Source organism: Scardinius erythrophthalmus (assembly GCF_964197995.2).
Source record: "Scardinius erythrophthalmus genome assembly, chromosome: 12".
In the NCBI taxonomy this organism is placed as follows: Eukaryota; Metazoa; Chordata; class Actinopteri; order Cypriniformes; family Leuciscidae; genus Scardinius; species Scardinius erythrophthalmus.
In genome coordinates, this window is record NC_138232.1 from 21,794,616 (window position 1) to 21,811,492 (window position 16,877).

At 39.5% G+C, this 16,877-nt stretch overlaps 1 protein-coding gene across 2 annotated transcripts in view; it reads left to right on the forward strand.

Moving 5' to 3' along the window:
• Nucleotides 1–393: 393 nt before the first annotated feature.
• ntn1a (netrin 1a) overlaps nt 394–16,877 on the forward strand; it is a 69,868-nt gene continuing 53,384 nt past the window's right edge. The window contains exon 1 of one of the 2 annotated variants that reach the window (XM_081381761.1): nt 394–1,997. In XM_081381761.1, the coding sequence (XP_081237887.1) occupies nt 980–1,997 (1,018 nt within the window). In that variant the 5' untranslated portion in view covers nt 394–979. The remainder of the gene's footprint in view (nt 1,998–16,877) is intronic. The other variant, XM_081381760.1, reaches the window with a different exon arrangement.

A 16,877-nucleotide genomic window follows, 5' to 3' on the forward strand; every position in this document is an offset into this window, starting at 1 on the left:
AAAGGAAGTCATTAACTTTGGCTGCTATAGCCTATAAAATAAATGTTTGTTATCAGAAAATGAAACTCATTAATAAACCACATTTAATTTCCCAATGCATGGCACAATGAGGCTCAGAAAAAATATATGCAAAAATAGCGTTGTGTTCATCTTTCTCTGCCCTGTAGTTTTTATGAATTAAATATACGCCACAATTATAGAGCAAATTGCATTAAATATTTATTACTGTAACTAAATTACAAATGAAACTTCTATTCTCTTTATTTCTGTTCCTCGTCTGCTCTGGTTTTATTGATAATCTACCAGTGGATGTCGTTGTTCTCTCGAGTGTCACTGCTGTAGATGAATGAGCTCAAAGCTCTGCGTAAAAGACGCGTCCGACTCTTTCTCCATAGAGCAGAGAGAGAGAGAGAGAGAGAGAGAGAGAGAGAGAGAGAGAGAGAGAGAGAGAGAGAGAGAGAGAGAGAGCGGGGCAACGTGAGTGTCTCCTATCTCACTAGAGCTCAAACTAACGGGATCTTCTTATATCCTCTACATGCACGGAGATTCAAGAACCAGACAAGTGAAAGCGCGAGTCCATTACTCCAGGAAAAAGAGAGCCAGCACGAACTCAGATTGCTTTGTGACTTTCTGCTTTTGCTGAACTGTTTGACGGAGGTACATTGAAACTGTGTGGAGATTTCCACTGCGATTTTCTTTAATTGCGAAAGTGTAGGCTAAATATTGCCGGATTTTCCGCAGTGGTTTAGATAAGGTATCCAGGAGTTTGCCCATGTGTTGGAGTCAGATTCAAATTCAGATTCAGATTCACATTAGTTTGTTATTTGGCACCGGTTTGATCGTGGTGTCATAGCGGCTGTGGATTGATCTCGCTCAGATTGTCAACTGATTTCCCCCCGTTACATCTGCAAACAGAGAACGCATCTTCTCATTAGGACACGGCTGTGTTTCAGCTCAGAGAGACTGAGGAAGGTGCGTGATGATGTTGAGGGTCTCGGATGCTTTGGTCACTTTGGTGACTCTCTACTGTGTGGTCAGCGGGACTGTCGGCGGATACGGCATGAGCATGTTCGCCGCTCAGACCTCCCCACCGGATCCGTGTTACGACGAGAACGGTCACCCCAGAAGATGCATCCCCGATTTCGTGAACGCGGCGTTCGGGAAGGAAGTGCGCGCGTCCAGCACCTGCGGCAAAACACCGAGTCGGTACTGTGTGGTGACTGAGAAAGGGGATGAAAGGCACAGAAACTGCCACACGTGCGAGGCGTCGGACCCGAAGAAATATCACCCACCTGCTTACCTAACCGACCTGAACAATCCTCATAATCTCACCTGCTGGCAGTCGGACAATTACATCCAGTATCCTCAAAACGTCACTTTAACATTATCCCTAAACAAGAAATTCGAAGTGACCTACGTGAGTTTGCAGTTCTGCTCACCCCGACCAGAGTCTATGGGTATCTTTAAATCGATGGACTACGGCAAGTCCTGGGTGCCTTTCCAGTATTACTCGACCCAGTGTAGAAAGATGTTCAACAAGCCCAGCAAAGCCACGATCACTAAGCAAAACGAGCAAGAGGCTATCTGCACAGATTCTCACACCGACATGCACCCACTCTCTGGCGGCTTGATCGCGTTCAGCACCCTGGACGGGCGACCTTCCGCGCACGACTTTGACAATTCACCAGTACTTCAGGACTGGGTGACTGCCACTGACATTAAGGTTACTTTCAGCCGACTGCACACTTTCGGAGACGAAAATGAGGATGACTCGGAGCTGGCCAGAGATTCCTATTTTTACGCCGTGTCAGACCTGCAGGTCGGAGGCAGATGTAAGTGTAATGGACACGCGTCACGGTGCGTCAAAGACCGGGATGGAAACCTAGTGTGCGAGTGCAAGCACAATACAGCCGGACCAGAGTGTGACAGATGCAAACCGTTTCACTATGACCGACCCTGGCAGCGCGCAACCGCCAGAGAAGCCAACGAATGTGTCGGTAGGTCCAACTCTTTATTTCTGAGCATCTCTGGAAAGCGCCTACGGCGAGAACATAATCACCAAAGATAAATCGTTGATCTTTCGTCGCACGTACAATTTGTTTGAGATGAGTTCGAAACCAGCCATGACTGCCCAGTGAAAAGTGCGGGTGTATTCTTTTTGAAATTCAAGCATTTCGCATCTAGTGAATGGATCTTTCAGGACCATTACAGTAGCCTAGCTATATAATAATATAGGCGACAGATTTATGGAGAAAGCGCGATGATTTTGAGGAAGGAAGATAATCAAAATCTCTCATTTTTACAAGACTTGAAATAATGGTTTGAAGATACTGTTGTCAGTCCTGAGTTAAACGAATATAAATTATTACAGGCTATCATGATCTTATAGCCGATTTTTATTAACCTCGCGGCATCGAACATCTTGAGGTTTGAATAAATGTTGGAAAATAATTACTGAATGTTCAACTTCATTATAAGGTCTGCTTTTGCAGTCTGTTTTATTTAGGCTACTATTAAATAAAAGTTTATTCTAAAATAAAACAAATGGGAATTTTGGAAACTTAAGTTCGCTTACACTATACGGAAAATAAAATAATGCGTTAAATATATATATTTATTTAAAAAAGAAGAAAAAAGGAGGAAAAAAGACAAGTTTGTCAGTTGTCCAGTAGGCTATAGCTTGTTAAGATGCGTTTTAATGTTTGTATTATAAGCATTACAAACAAGATATTTCAATACAGTTTAAATAATAATAATGTTTAAATAATATCCAGTGTTTATTATTAGTTTAGGAGAAGAAAATCGTATATCCGGCATCAACACGCATAATGGAAAAAAATCAATTTGTAAAAAAGAAAAAAGAAAAAGAAAAAAGGTGAACAGGTGTCTTAAAAACAAACAGCATTTTGTCGTCTAAAGAGCAATGTGATAAAAGTCTGCCAATGAGCCGCCTCATGTTTTGGCCCGTGCACTCACTTTTATCACTGTCATTAAAATACATTTTCAGACATATCCAGAAGATCACTTTCAAGTTAGGCTTAAATTAAATGATTTTATTTCGAGTTATATCACAAACAAAATACAGATAAAAGGCTACAAACTATCGAATTGAGTTATATCAGCAGCGCTGGTTAGGTTCCTAACTATTTATTTACATATTAATATTATTCACTCTCAGGAATAAAAAAAAAAAAAAGTACAAAAACTATCACTGGAACGGCCTTTCAAAAGCTACACCTTTTACCTAATGAGTGCATATTAGTATTGCCTATCTAAATGGTACCAAAAATATACATATTAGTTCCTTAAATTGAACATATTATAACCTTCTTAAAGGCTACCGAGTGTTTTTACTGATATTTTTTTAAGCATTTGTAAAAATATATTTTGTATTCACAGATATTTGTAATACACATTACCATTGTATGAGAAACTAGCTGGGGAATATGGATATTTATCCTATTGCTAAGGCCACAAAAATAAAGAAATTAAACCATAATGCTTAGTTTAATAAACGAAGAACATCATTTATTAACTAAATTAAAAGTCATAATTTGCCCTGAATTGTTTGGCCACTCTTAAGCTGGCCTACACCAAGCTGAAGCCCCTTTAAATCAATCTCTTTATCAGCAGCTTGAAGGATAAGATAACTCTCTGGGTTATTAAAAGTGCATATGGGTCCAGCAGATGCATAATACCTGTAGATTAAAACATCCCTTCTAATAAAATAGGATTAATACTGACAATGCCCTTCTTGTATTTCAGTGTTTTTACTTTGCCTATACTGTTAAATAGAATATATGGAAGAAAAAAAGCTATACCTCATTGGATAAAACTGTCTGCATCTTAAAACACGATGAAGAATAATACTATTTGAATACATTACATCTATTTAATGAGTCTATGTCTTTAGCAGATACAGCTTTCATTGCTGATTTTCTGTCAATGTGAAAACTTAAAAATTCAGTTCAATATCAGAATGACTTAAGCAGTCTGTATGGATTGAGGGTGCACTGTCAAGTCGACATGCAAATAATGCCTGGTCCTGCATAATCTGAATCATAATGAAACGAGCCTGATAATCATCATCTATCATTAATCACACATTTCGGAAGCAAAATTTGAATTTTTCAATGACTGTTTTGACTCATCTTAAGAGAAGAGCTTGTTCTTATTCTTATCTCTCTAAGTAAGCCCTATGCATCTATGCACTATAACTGTAAACAAACCAGTTTAGATGCCACTGTCACACAGGAGACATGAATTGCTCCCCTGTATCCTTGACACTTTATTTTTACCGGGCGTTCATGAGTGTGTCTTGCATGGGGCACAAAAGATCGTCACTCACAGCATCCATCTTGCTGTCAGCGAGCCGACGCTTTTGCCGAACATTCCTCGGCTGTGTTTTTCCTGAGCGCAGTGCCATCAGATCCAGTGCCGAAATGAAAAGAGAGTGCAAGAGAATGAAAAGGAGTGAAGAAGTGAAAAGAGAGGAGTGAAGGGGTGGGCAACGTTAAAGCAAACAGAGCTTAAACAGGAGAAGAAAGAGCCGTGTGACACCTCTGAGCGAGGGCAGAGCCCAAGGGAAAACCTTTGTGTGCGAGTGAGGGCAAAATGCAATCAAACACCTATAGAAACACTATGGCAACCTCTCATTCATAACCCAAGCCTAAATATGGAACGTATGTTGTAAATGATCTGACTGAGGGTTTGGTCCTCTTTCATCACTACTGTATGTAGGATAAACATTCCAGCATTCTGGGAATTATTTCAGTGTAACTCTCTTTGTTGGTCCTAATATGTTCATGTACTAGATTGAACCCTTACTGAAAGGAAAGAAGCTCGAGCTGAACCGGGATGCTATGAATTCCATTTGCTAAATATCATAAGAATATAGATATTGGATAGAATGATTTGAGAACATGAGGGAGGTTTTAAAGTGTTGAGAGAGAGTGTTTAATAGATAGCGATCAATAACTAGGACTGCAAAGAGACCTAGGTTTCACTTAAACTGCACTTAACTGATTGGAAAAGGAGCCGTGTAACCCCCTGAGTGCCCCGTTAATGTGGCCTTAGCGTATTGATCAGCTAATGCCATTGAGAAGCATAATTCCTTAATGCATTGAGCCATAGTCTGAAGCCTGTCAAGAATACAAAATAAAGAGAAGGCGGCCATTCTGTGAAATAGGAATGCCACTTCATGCTTGGGAAAAATCATTCAAATTATTATTACATTACATACAAATCATTTTCAAATCAAGTCATATTTATGTATAGTCTTTACACTATACAGATTGTTTCAAAGCAGCTTCACAGTAAACTGGAAAATAACAGTGTTAATGTTGTAAAATCAATCAAATCTTGATGACAGAAGAGTTCGTGTTTTATCTCAGACTGGTTTTAGACGAATGAGGGATGTTTCTCTGTCCTCTATTGTTGGAAGTAAAGCATATCGCTGTCAGGATACAAATCGTTTCTCTTGTATTTCCCGCATGTGCTTGTTTCTCTGTCACAAAGTTAAGTTTAACCTCCTAGCATCTCTAACACATGCCAAACCACAACATGACTCTGCCAGTTTGAACAGATTTCTCTCACATAGTTACCACATGATCTCCTTTAACATTAACTACACACTTGGAAGTGGTTTAAAGCTCTCTTGGGCCTGATTCTGAAATTCTTGACTGGCAGTGCAGGTTGATGTGCTGAAGGCATGAATTAGGTGGACCCATCAGGCTAATCTCCAAAGACATTTTATTCACGTTTTAGAGGAAACAAAGTACTCTCAATTTGGTCTTCTCAAATGTGAAGGAATAGTTCACTCAAAAAGTTCAATTCTGTCATCATTTACTCATCCTCAAGTTGTTACAAACTTGTATGATTTTCTTTCTTCTGCGGAAAACAAAAGAAGATGTTTGAAGAATGTCTCAGTTGCTTTTGTCCATACAATTAGTGTGTTCAAAGTCAATGGGGTCCAAAAGTTTTAAGTTCCAAAATGGACATAAAGGTAGCATAAAAGCAACCCATACAACTCCAGTGGTTTAATACACTTCATATGTTGAAAAGCCAGAAACATAAAGGGTTAGTTCACGCAAAAACGAAAATTCCGTCATCATTTACTCACCCTCATGTCATTCCAAACCCATAATGCTTTTTTTCTTCTTCAAAACACAAATGAAACATATTTAATGAATGTAAGAGATTTCGGTCCCTCCATTGAGTGTCCATTCCACCAAAACTTTGATGCTTCAAAAAGTTCATAAAGAGATTGTAAACCAAATCCATATGTATTGAGCAGTTTAATCCAAGTACTCTGAAGAGACATGATAGCTTTATATGATGAATAGACTTAATTTAACTCTGCATTTAGCATATAAAAATTGATTGACGCACATAGAACACAATGGATATGGTAAATGGAAGCTCAAACACGTATTTTGAAAATGAACGAAAATCGGGTTTGGAATGACATGAGAGTGAGTAAATGATTTTGGGGCAAACGATCCCTAAGTAGGGATTTACTCTCAAGTCAAATCAAATCATTGATCAACTCATGTATGCCCAAATCAAATATGGCAACATGTCAATAGCATCAAACCTCACTGGTGGTTGTACTATTATGATAAGTCAGGTGACATGCAAGTTCCATTGATGTTCATTGTCAATGACACATCAACATATATGGTTTGGAATCAGACTTGGTTTAAATCGCTAAAGCTGTAAGGTGCTTGAAAGTTTTGGACCCCATTGACTTTCATTGTATGGACAAAACTGTAAGTTTGTAATGACAAATGTAATGTAAATTATGACACAATTTTCATTTTTTGGGTGAAACTTTTAACAAAAGCTCAAATTAAAGCTTGTATTTAATAAACAACTTTTTAAAAATGGATTTAAATATATAATTCCTTTAGTTCAGTGATACAGGGTGTTAAATGTTTGTCAGATTTCTTAGACAATCAGCCATCAGTAATCTTTGTCTTTGTGTTTTTGTCTATGCCAGTAAAAGTAAAAGGCTCTAGTTAATGTTTTAGCTGCCACATGACTTTTATAAATCAACATCTCTAATCTTCAAAGCTGCCGATGGATCAAATAGTCCCACCTATCAAGCAAAATAGGGTGAGACGTGAGATGAGAAACCTGACAGAACTTTTGCACTTTGCTCTGCTGCATCACTGTTGTACCTCACTACTGTTCAAAGGGGATGAATTACCATCATACACATGTAGCAGTTCATTTCTCTAACCAGTGACCGCATATCCCAGAACACTTATCAGTGTTTACCGGTGTCTGGCTTGTTTGGTAAAGCGCAGGTGAACATGCGCATGATTCTTGTGGAGGAATTTTGAAAAGTGTATTCATCCACTGCAAATGCATCAAACAAAAATACAGCAAACACCTAGAAGTTCTGAACCACCTGTTTGTGATTGTAACAATGACCATGAATGTTTTCCACTAGCAAGTGAGAAAGCTCATTAGCTCTTTCATGTTACTCCACACCGGCTGCCAGCTTTTTTGACAGGAACGGTGATCAAAAACAATGTTCTTTTTTTTTTTTTTGAGAATTTGGAGTCAAGACTATGATGCACAAGCCCAGCCTCTTCAGGAGAACCAGAGATATAAGGGTGCATTGAACTTGCTGTGGGGCAGGCAGGCTGTGTGTTTTTGAGAAGGCCCAGACCTCCTGGCGAGATCAGTGCTGGCGGAAAGCCCACGCTGAGGCTCTGCTGTAGGGGGGTGAGTATATTTCCAGAAGAGAGCCTGGCTCTAGAGCCGAACACTCTGCAGCAAACTCAACCTGATGCCTGCCAGGCTGCAGCGCACAAGGCCCAAACCAGCCATCTGCATCTCGTTTACCTAGACGCCACCACACGCACACACACGGGCTCAGAAACATAAGGGTTAGCACACATATCACACGCACACAGGATGGTATGTGTAAAAATATGATAATGCTGCTTCTCTTTGTACTAGTGGATAGTTTTAATTTCAAATTAGAGTGAATTCAAGGGCAGTGCCATTTGGATGTTCACTTGTGCCCAGTTTGTGAGAGAATACTATTAAGTATATCTGATGTCATTTTCTAGGATTTAGCTTTAGATTGCTGGTAATTGTCAAGTTTTGAGGGAACTGGACACCATGGCTGATTATAAATGGGAGTCAAAACAATTTATTCATCAGTTTGACAATGTTTAACAATGTCCAAATTTCTGTCTTCCCATCTTACCACAAGTACATCTGTGGTCGGAGCACTTAAACATTTTTTTAAAAATACAATGATCATGGCTTTTAATGCAAGGACACATTGACAGCTGCAGGCCAATGTATGAAAGTGTATATCAACAGGATAGAAGTACTGTATCTCAGGCAGAACCATCGGCTCACGAACAGAGAATTGTTTCAAGAGTTGAAGCCTGCTAAGCTGGCATTTAAAGTATTTTTTTCATGACTCAATTCCAACTCTGAGGAGCATTGTATCTGATGTGTTATTTCTATTGCTGTTATTTTATGATGGAGTTCAGTTGGAATTTGTTGATTGTTTAATTATGAACACCTGATAATACTCACCGATTGTGTATAAGATCAGCAGTGATCCGACACACTTTTTTTTACAGATATTTGATTTAATCATGTTATGTTTATGACTTTTAAAAAGTTATTTTTCACTTCCCGCTTTAATATCCAATTGTATACATGTTGAATAACCTTATAGTATTAATTGGAATCTGCAATGGAATGGCCATCCATCCAGGGTGTGTTTTGGATTATTTATTTATTTGTTTATTTTTGGTTGTATTTTTAACACAGCTTGGTTTGTATTTCTGAGATTTAAAGATTGGGGAATCATACATAAGCCTTACAGTTTGTCAGAAAAGACATTTATAACACAAAACTGATAACAAAATGTGAAGTAAATAAAATCAAGGTCATTCAGAGATTCAGAGTCATGAACCAAACAACTGAGTTTTTTCTTTTGTTTGCTGTGTGTGGAACAAAATTGCCACTGCTTAATCCCACAAACATATGGTATGAAAATGGACAACATTTTTAAAATTATCACTGCATAGAACACACTCATATACAAGACAAAACGGCATGGTTAAGACTTTATATTGGCATCTCAGTGGATTTTCTCTGCCTCCCTAAGGCACAACATTCATTTTTGAGGCTTTTGTTTGATATTACTTGTCTGATACATAATGGAACACAGATTCCCATTACAAGACCCATGAAGAGGAAACCTTGAGCTTGTTTCTGAAAGAAGGAGAATGTGAAAGTTTCAAGATGAAGACGAGTTCTTTTGAGTGTTTTGGTGGAAGCTGGGTTGCTTCTCCTCCAAACGTCTTCTCCTACACACTCTACAACTTATCATGACTTATTATGACTACATTTTATAATTTCAGGCAGGTTCATGTTATCACTTCACAGATTCAAAGTTGTTTCTTAGGAACATGGGGAATGTCATCCTTCATTGTCTGCATTGTTAGTGTGATACAGAAATAAAGCAGTCTCCACATCACTGACGGGAACCAGCTGAGGATAAATTGGCTGACTCTCACAACACAAACATAGTGTCTCCTGTCTAGAAGTCTGATAGTGTTCACACAGAGTAAATGATTCCAACTCGGATTGTTTAATATAAGTAATATACTGTATGTATGTATATATATATATATATATATATATATATATATATATATATATATATATATTATAACATTTTTATTCATTAAAATTATTTAAAAAAAATTAAAGTCTGCATGAAGCAAAAGTTGCAATAGTCTTTTCTTCCCTATTGTGAGGAATGAAACGGCTTCTCAAACAAGAAAAAATGTTGGGAGGGATTTGATTGGATCATTGGTTCATTGTGGTTTGCATCTGCTGTGATCTCATGTGAGTTTGTCCCACCTTTGCGCCAGTAAACATGTCAGCAGAGAAGAGAAGAGGAGAAATATTGTTGCAAGAGAAGGGGAAGTTATTTTGATTAAATTTCCTATTGTGTTTTTTTTTTACATTTACATCTTTAGTTCATAATATTGCTGTTTGGGAATGAAAAAGGTCTGCAAAGTTACAAAGCACAAAGTCCACTCCAAAGGGAGTTATTCTCTATATCAGTAAGTACTGTTTCCTTTCCAGTGTAACTCAACACGCGTCATGGCTTAACGCTGTGGGAATGCTTCGGTGAGCCGTGTCTGAAGCACAACACAGCGACATAGCCTAGTACATCCATGACACCATAAATAGACGCCATATAAGCATGTTGCCAGCTTGTTTGTCTTCAGAAGCTGCGTGTTTGAGTGTGTGTTTGCTGCCTTGTGTATGCGTTTGACAAAGGTAGGAGTTAGATTCCACCATGCCAGGAAAAAAGTACAGGATATGTGTGATCATTTTGACAAGTTCTATCTCCCCAAGCTCCGGTCCTGCTCTCTTTGAAAAAGAAGAGAGCCAAGCCTCTGCACCCTGTGACTCGTGTCCCATGGCAGCCAAGGCACCTCGGCGACTTCGGTGACTTCAGTCAATGGGCTCACAGGTAGAGTTGGCAGACAAGGAGCGTAAGACAGGCAATCGAGCCCTTTTTCTCACCCTGTCCACAGACTCTGCGGACCCCATTCTGGATCTTGAAGCTCGCTCTACGATTTCTTGAGGATTTCGATGAGAATGAGGAACTGAGAAGTTGGATGCAGACAGACAGGCAAGAAGCTACTCGAGGTTTTTACTCGCGCTCTGGCCAAGTTGAAATTGGAGTGGCCTGCTGAAAAGAGACAGGTCACAAGGCCGAACTTGATGACCGCTACCTTACATCTAGCCAAGAGCAACCTCCACACCACCATCTTTGTTCCTCCCTGACCTTCACACTGTGGAGTCTAGGTCTTAGAGGAATCCGTACTGCGTGAGTGCATACGCAGGCCCCCTCAACATACTCTACGGTGTTTGTATGCGAGAGCTCTGGTTTGGGGCGGTGCCCAGGGTGGAAGAGACGCTTGCACTCTACCTCTCAAGTGCTTCGTCGTGGAGGAAACACGCCTTACCCACCAAGCCTTGTAGGGCCACTTCGGCCTTTGTGGGTAAGGCTGGTGTGTCCCTACATACCATGGTGGTCTTGCAGGCCTACCAGGCTGACCTGCTTAAAGAATTGGATCATGGCCATTACCCTCGGAGGCAGTTAAAGAGCTTCACAGGGCAACAGATCTTGTCCTCCATGTGGCTAAGCAGACGGTCTGCACTATCAGCCACTTAATGGCTGTGATTACAATGGTGGTTACAGGGAGGCACCTATGGCTCAACCTCATAGGGATCAAGGAAAGAGATAAGACTTTGCTTCTGGATGCCCAGATCTCACCTTCTGCCTTATTAAACGACACGGTCAATACCATTGTTGACAGATACCAGGAGGTCAAGAAACAGTCTGCGGTGTTCAGAGAATTAATCATTTGCAGTATCCAGGAGCCGGCACCATTCACAGCCGCTCCAGGCCAGGGCCCGGTGATAGGAGAGAAGAGCAGAAGGCCAATATGCAGCCTGTCTTTCCCCCACAAATATATGGGGAAAGGGTAGAGCGCACAGGCGCCGCTGTCTCAGAGAAAACAGGATCTCAGATCTGTTATCTCCTCCATGATGGTATGATGTCTATTTATGGTTTCAGTGAAGTATTATACTACGTCGCTGTGTCATCATGTTCACAATATTCCTCATTTAAATAATTTCCACCCAACACACACACCAAAAAGGGGTGAGGTTTGGTTGAGTTGCGTTAGTAGTGTGTTGAAACTTGCGGTTGTGGTAAAGGCTTTGACATATCCGAAACAAGCTTGAAGCAGTTGACCAATCACAACACACTGGTCCGGAGGGGCTTCACAGAGATTGGTCAGACTGTTACAGACAGACTGGAAAGAGAGGTGCTGGAATAATGGAATAATGTAAAATATATTTTAAAAATTTATAAAAAAAAGAATGTGTATTTGAGCATTCAAGCATGAAAATATATTCTAGTAGATCCCTAAAACAAAATGCAGACTTTGAAAAAGGGCATAATAGGTCCCCTTATGAGGGTACATTCATTTAGAAAATATATTGATGTGCATGAAGTCATTTATAATAAATACTGCAATATTCCATAAAAAATAAGAATTGTCATTTCGTGGTGACTTTAGTAAAATTGAAGTATTGGTAACCTCAACATTTTTTTTGGATTATCAATTTTGGTCTTTTTTCCAGATTTATATTTTTAGGTGAGGAGATGAGAATAGGATGGAGAATACCTTGCAGTGCCTGCTTGAGCATCACACATGTGGGAAATATGTCCTAACCGCTATAGGCCACTTCCCAACATAACCACCTTTTTACAGTATTCATTCAATAACATAAGTGCAACCATTGCATGTCTTTGTCTTAGGTGTGTCTTATTCATTTCTAGCTTATTTTTACAAGTTCACAGACCTGCTCATTGGCTGTGAATTTTAGCACTAGAAGGATAGCTCTCTCATATATCATACAATTGTGTAATTTATTGGCTGTTTCTGCGTGAGCCTTTAGGGTAAGACACAGTTGACTTCACTCTTGATGGCATTAACACCTCTCTTAAATCACAGTGCTGCAGTGCTGTTCAGACTCACCCTTGTTGATACCTGTTTCCTCTGTCAGCGCCAGCCGGCATTGTTTATAGAAGGCACAGAAGAGGATTGTCTGCTCGCCTATTGATGTCTGGCCCTCGAGGCGAAGAAACAACTAAATGAATTAATTGAGCCTTTTATTCCATAGTGAAAGCTTGTGTCAGCCTCTCTCAGCTGTGGTTTGGCAAAGCACAGGAATAAATGAGGGATGTTATGAAGATTCAGTGAGACAGATGATTGTGAGCAATTGAGAAATTGTTCTGTTTGGCACAAAGCAATTCTTAGTTTTACTTTTTACAGACGGAGACTGCAACATTTTGTTTCATCGTTATTGTGAATTATTTTATTACACATTTACTGGCAGTTGTTTTTTAAAGTAATTATTTTTTACTTATTTAGTTTGTATTACATCATATATATATATATATATATATATATATATATATATATATATATATATATATATATATATACTTCACACTCTGTCACAATAGAACTGTCACTCAAAAATCAATGACAGTTTCTAACAGGTAACATGTACACACAAGAAAGAGTTCCTCAGCTCTGTCACCACACTCTGCCAGAATAAACATCAGCCGGATATTTTCCATTTAGTCTGCCAGGAGAATGTACTGCTAAGATTACAGTCAGGGATGAAACAGTTGAATAGAGTCAGAGTGACGAGCTTATGACAAACATCTGTACCTCTATGTGTAAAACCAAATTCTTGTGTATACTGTAAATTTAGCAAAGAGAATGTGCCTGTTCATCTGCTCATGTTCTGTTTGACAAATACAATTTTATTAGCCTGAAAATATATACACAACTATTAAAAAGTTTTGGGGCTGTAACTTGACTATTTTAATATATTTTCAAATGTAATTTATTCCTGTATCAGCAAATACAGGATTTTGAAAAATAATTTTCAGCAGACATTACTCCAGTCATCAGTGTCAAATGGTCCTTCAGAAATCATTCTAATATGATGCTCAAGTAACATTTTTTATTCCTGTCAGGACCACTATCGTTAAAGATGATTGACAATTAGTGAACAGTTTGGATTGGCGGTATGGTTCTGTTCGGGGCGCGAACTCCCTGCGCATCAATGCAGCCTAGCATAGATAAGAGCAGGGAGAGCAGGAATAACATAGGGTAAACAGAACAGAACCAACATAAATGTACAGCAGATATCATTAATGCTCAATAATTGAATGTTTAATAATTTAAAGGGGGGTGAAATGCTATTTCATGCATACTGAGTTTTTTACACTGATAAAGAGTTGGATTCCCATGCTAAACATGGACAAAGTTTCAAAAATTAAATTGTACGTTTGAAGGAGTATTTCTGTGCCAAAAATGCTCCTTCCGGTTTGTCACAAGTTTCGAAAAGTTTTTTTCGAGTATGGGCATGTGTGACGTCAGATGGGGCGGAATTTCCTTATATGGGTCCTAAGGGCACTTCTATCGGAAGAGCGCGGGCGCCCGCGCAACCGTAGACCAGAGCGAGAGAGCGAAAGCAGTTCGCCCATCATCACAGCGCTGTGCTCGGCTTTAGGGAAGTCAGTGTCACCAAAGAAGTGGGTTTTTAGTTGCCAGGGCAAGACAACCCTGCACAGATTCCCAAAGAACCCGGCGTTAAGGGACCAGTGGATGGAGTTTGTTTTTCCAGAGCATCAACGGAGTTGTGCAAGACTGTTTGTTCCCTGCATTTCGACGATGATTGTTTTATAAACAAAGCCCAGTTCGACGCCGGATTTGCAGATCGTCTAATACTTAAGGATGGAGCAGTCCCAATGATAAAGGTTCACGGTCGTGCGTTGGAACCGCAGGCGGTGAGTAAAACTGCTTGTCTGCTTCAAATGTCTGTGTGTTGTTAGCTATCGGCGCGTAAGCACAGCCCACACGGCACGCCCCCAGCCGCTCGTTTTTTTCCGGAAAGACTCGGAACTGCCTATCTTTCTTTATAAATATAATAAAACTAAAGACTTTTTGGAGATATGAAGGATGCAGTACTACTCTATAGGTACTCAAGATTGACATGAGATTGACTGAAAATGAGTGTTTCACCCCCCCCTTTAACATTAAATAAATGAATGTTAAAATTATTCTGATTCAAAGAGGAATATCAGAAGGCCAAGGTCTGACAGGACGAGAGGAGGAGCTGGGTATGGAGGAGGGTAATTAGCTCCTGAGCAACGTGATAAAGCTGCTAATAACACTGAATGGGCCTTATAGGAATGCTGTGATAGGCGTTGTATACCTATAGGTAGACGTAGATTAGCCGAGAGTCTTACTTTAACTTTATCATCAATGTTGAAAACAGTTGTGCTGCATAGGCTAAATGTTTAGTGGAAATCGTGATAATGTAACGTGAAACTAGAACCATTATTATTTTACTCATTGGGATCTCTTAATCAACTTTAAAAACAAAACATAAAGCATAATAGAAAAGAGAACAGGAATGAGAGCAAAAAATAGAAATAAAAAATAGAAATCCTTTTTTTTTTTTAAACAAACAACTGCATAGATGACAGAGGTATTCCCTACTCTTTCCTTATGAGGTGAAACGCAGGTCTGCTGCCGCTCTAGATTCATGGCCCTCGTGCTGGCGGCTGTTTTGAAGCCAGTTAAAGTGTCAGTACACTGTTAACACAGATCATAAACAGAGCTGTAAACAGTGCAGAAACACTGACACATACCATGTGCACTGCTCGGCACGACCGTTTCTCCTGACATGTATTCTCTTAAACACCGTTGCCCGGGTATAGGTTCTGAATTGATGACCTCCGCTTAGGGTGGAGGGCAAGTGTTTGGGCTGGATTCTTAGCCAAACCAAACATACAGTGAAGACAAAAAGGAAATGAGCAGAGAAAGATAGAGAGAGAAGGGCTTGTTCTAATGTGGCACAGTTCAAGTGTGACGTTTTAAAAAAAACATATACTCTGGCACAGTTCATAATGCAACTATATGATTCAATTAAACCCCATGTTTAGTTGAAATTCTGTTTACTTATTTATTTAAATATTTATTTTAACATTTGAGGTCTCAAGAGCCCGGGTACAGTGCTGTTATTTTGTACAAATAATAATATTACTTTTGAAGTTTGGAAATACATTTTTAAAAAATGAGATAAAACAAAATAAAAAAAACTGGAAGGGTGCATGTACAGTGTTTATGTATTATTTCTACAATATCAGTTCCATATAATATTTTTCAGACTTACGGTAGTTCTATAAACTAATTGTAAGTGAATATTGAGCACAACATATAGCCAGTTAATTTTGCTTGACTAATGAAAATAGTTCCAAAAGCAATATTTCATAACTGACGGCCTCTATGAATGCTTCAAATACAGACAACAGAAATATCAGCACTTTTTTTAAACATAGCATGTCCACTGAAACTAGAGGACCAAACGAACTTATAATGTTTGTATGTATAGATTAAGTTCAATTTAGTCGTAGAACAGCGCAGAGCTGGCAGCGTACAGCATTGCCCGCAGACTACTTCCTCTCGGTGCAGAAACAACATCAATGAAAAAACAGATCCGCATCTCTCTCGCTCCTTGTTTCTGGGTTACCACCTGAGGTGCGACCCCTGGCACTTGAGGTTCGATGAGTCCGGTAGGTCTGTCGACAGGACCACCAGTGGTGAGCATGAGCGCATCGTCCCCGAGGCAGCAGTTCCCGCGGCAACCGCCTCTCTGTGATTAATGGCTGTATGAAATTACGTGTGTTTAACTATGCACTTTGTCCCGGACCCCCTCACACACCCCAGCAGAGCTTTTGCCCTACCTCAGAGGAAAGTTATGAAGTATGTTCTGAAGGATGTAGTAGTGTAAATATACTACAGGATTTAAGGTGAACACTAACTAATGACAGGTTTTATAAGGTGCTCTGGCAAATATTGAGATAGTGCAGGGGAGACTGGAAGATGTCGGCACTGTGAACGTTTGATAAATTAGATAACTCTATTTGCATTTCTACAGAGGTAAGGAGCCAAAAGCCTGCTGACCCTCTTTTGTGAGATGGTGAGTCTTGGTTTGAGGTAAACCGAGCTCTTCTTGCCTCATTTAAAGCGAATTTGTCTTTATTTACCCAAACTGTGGTACTTGAACATGACCATGTTTTGATTCGTAACTGTTCGTGGTTTGGATCTGCAGAGGCTTGTTCAAGATTCAACTATACACAGAGCCATGGCTTTAGGGTATTGACTTAGATTAATACTCGACACTATGAATGTATGTACTGGCATCAGAATGCTAAAACA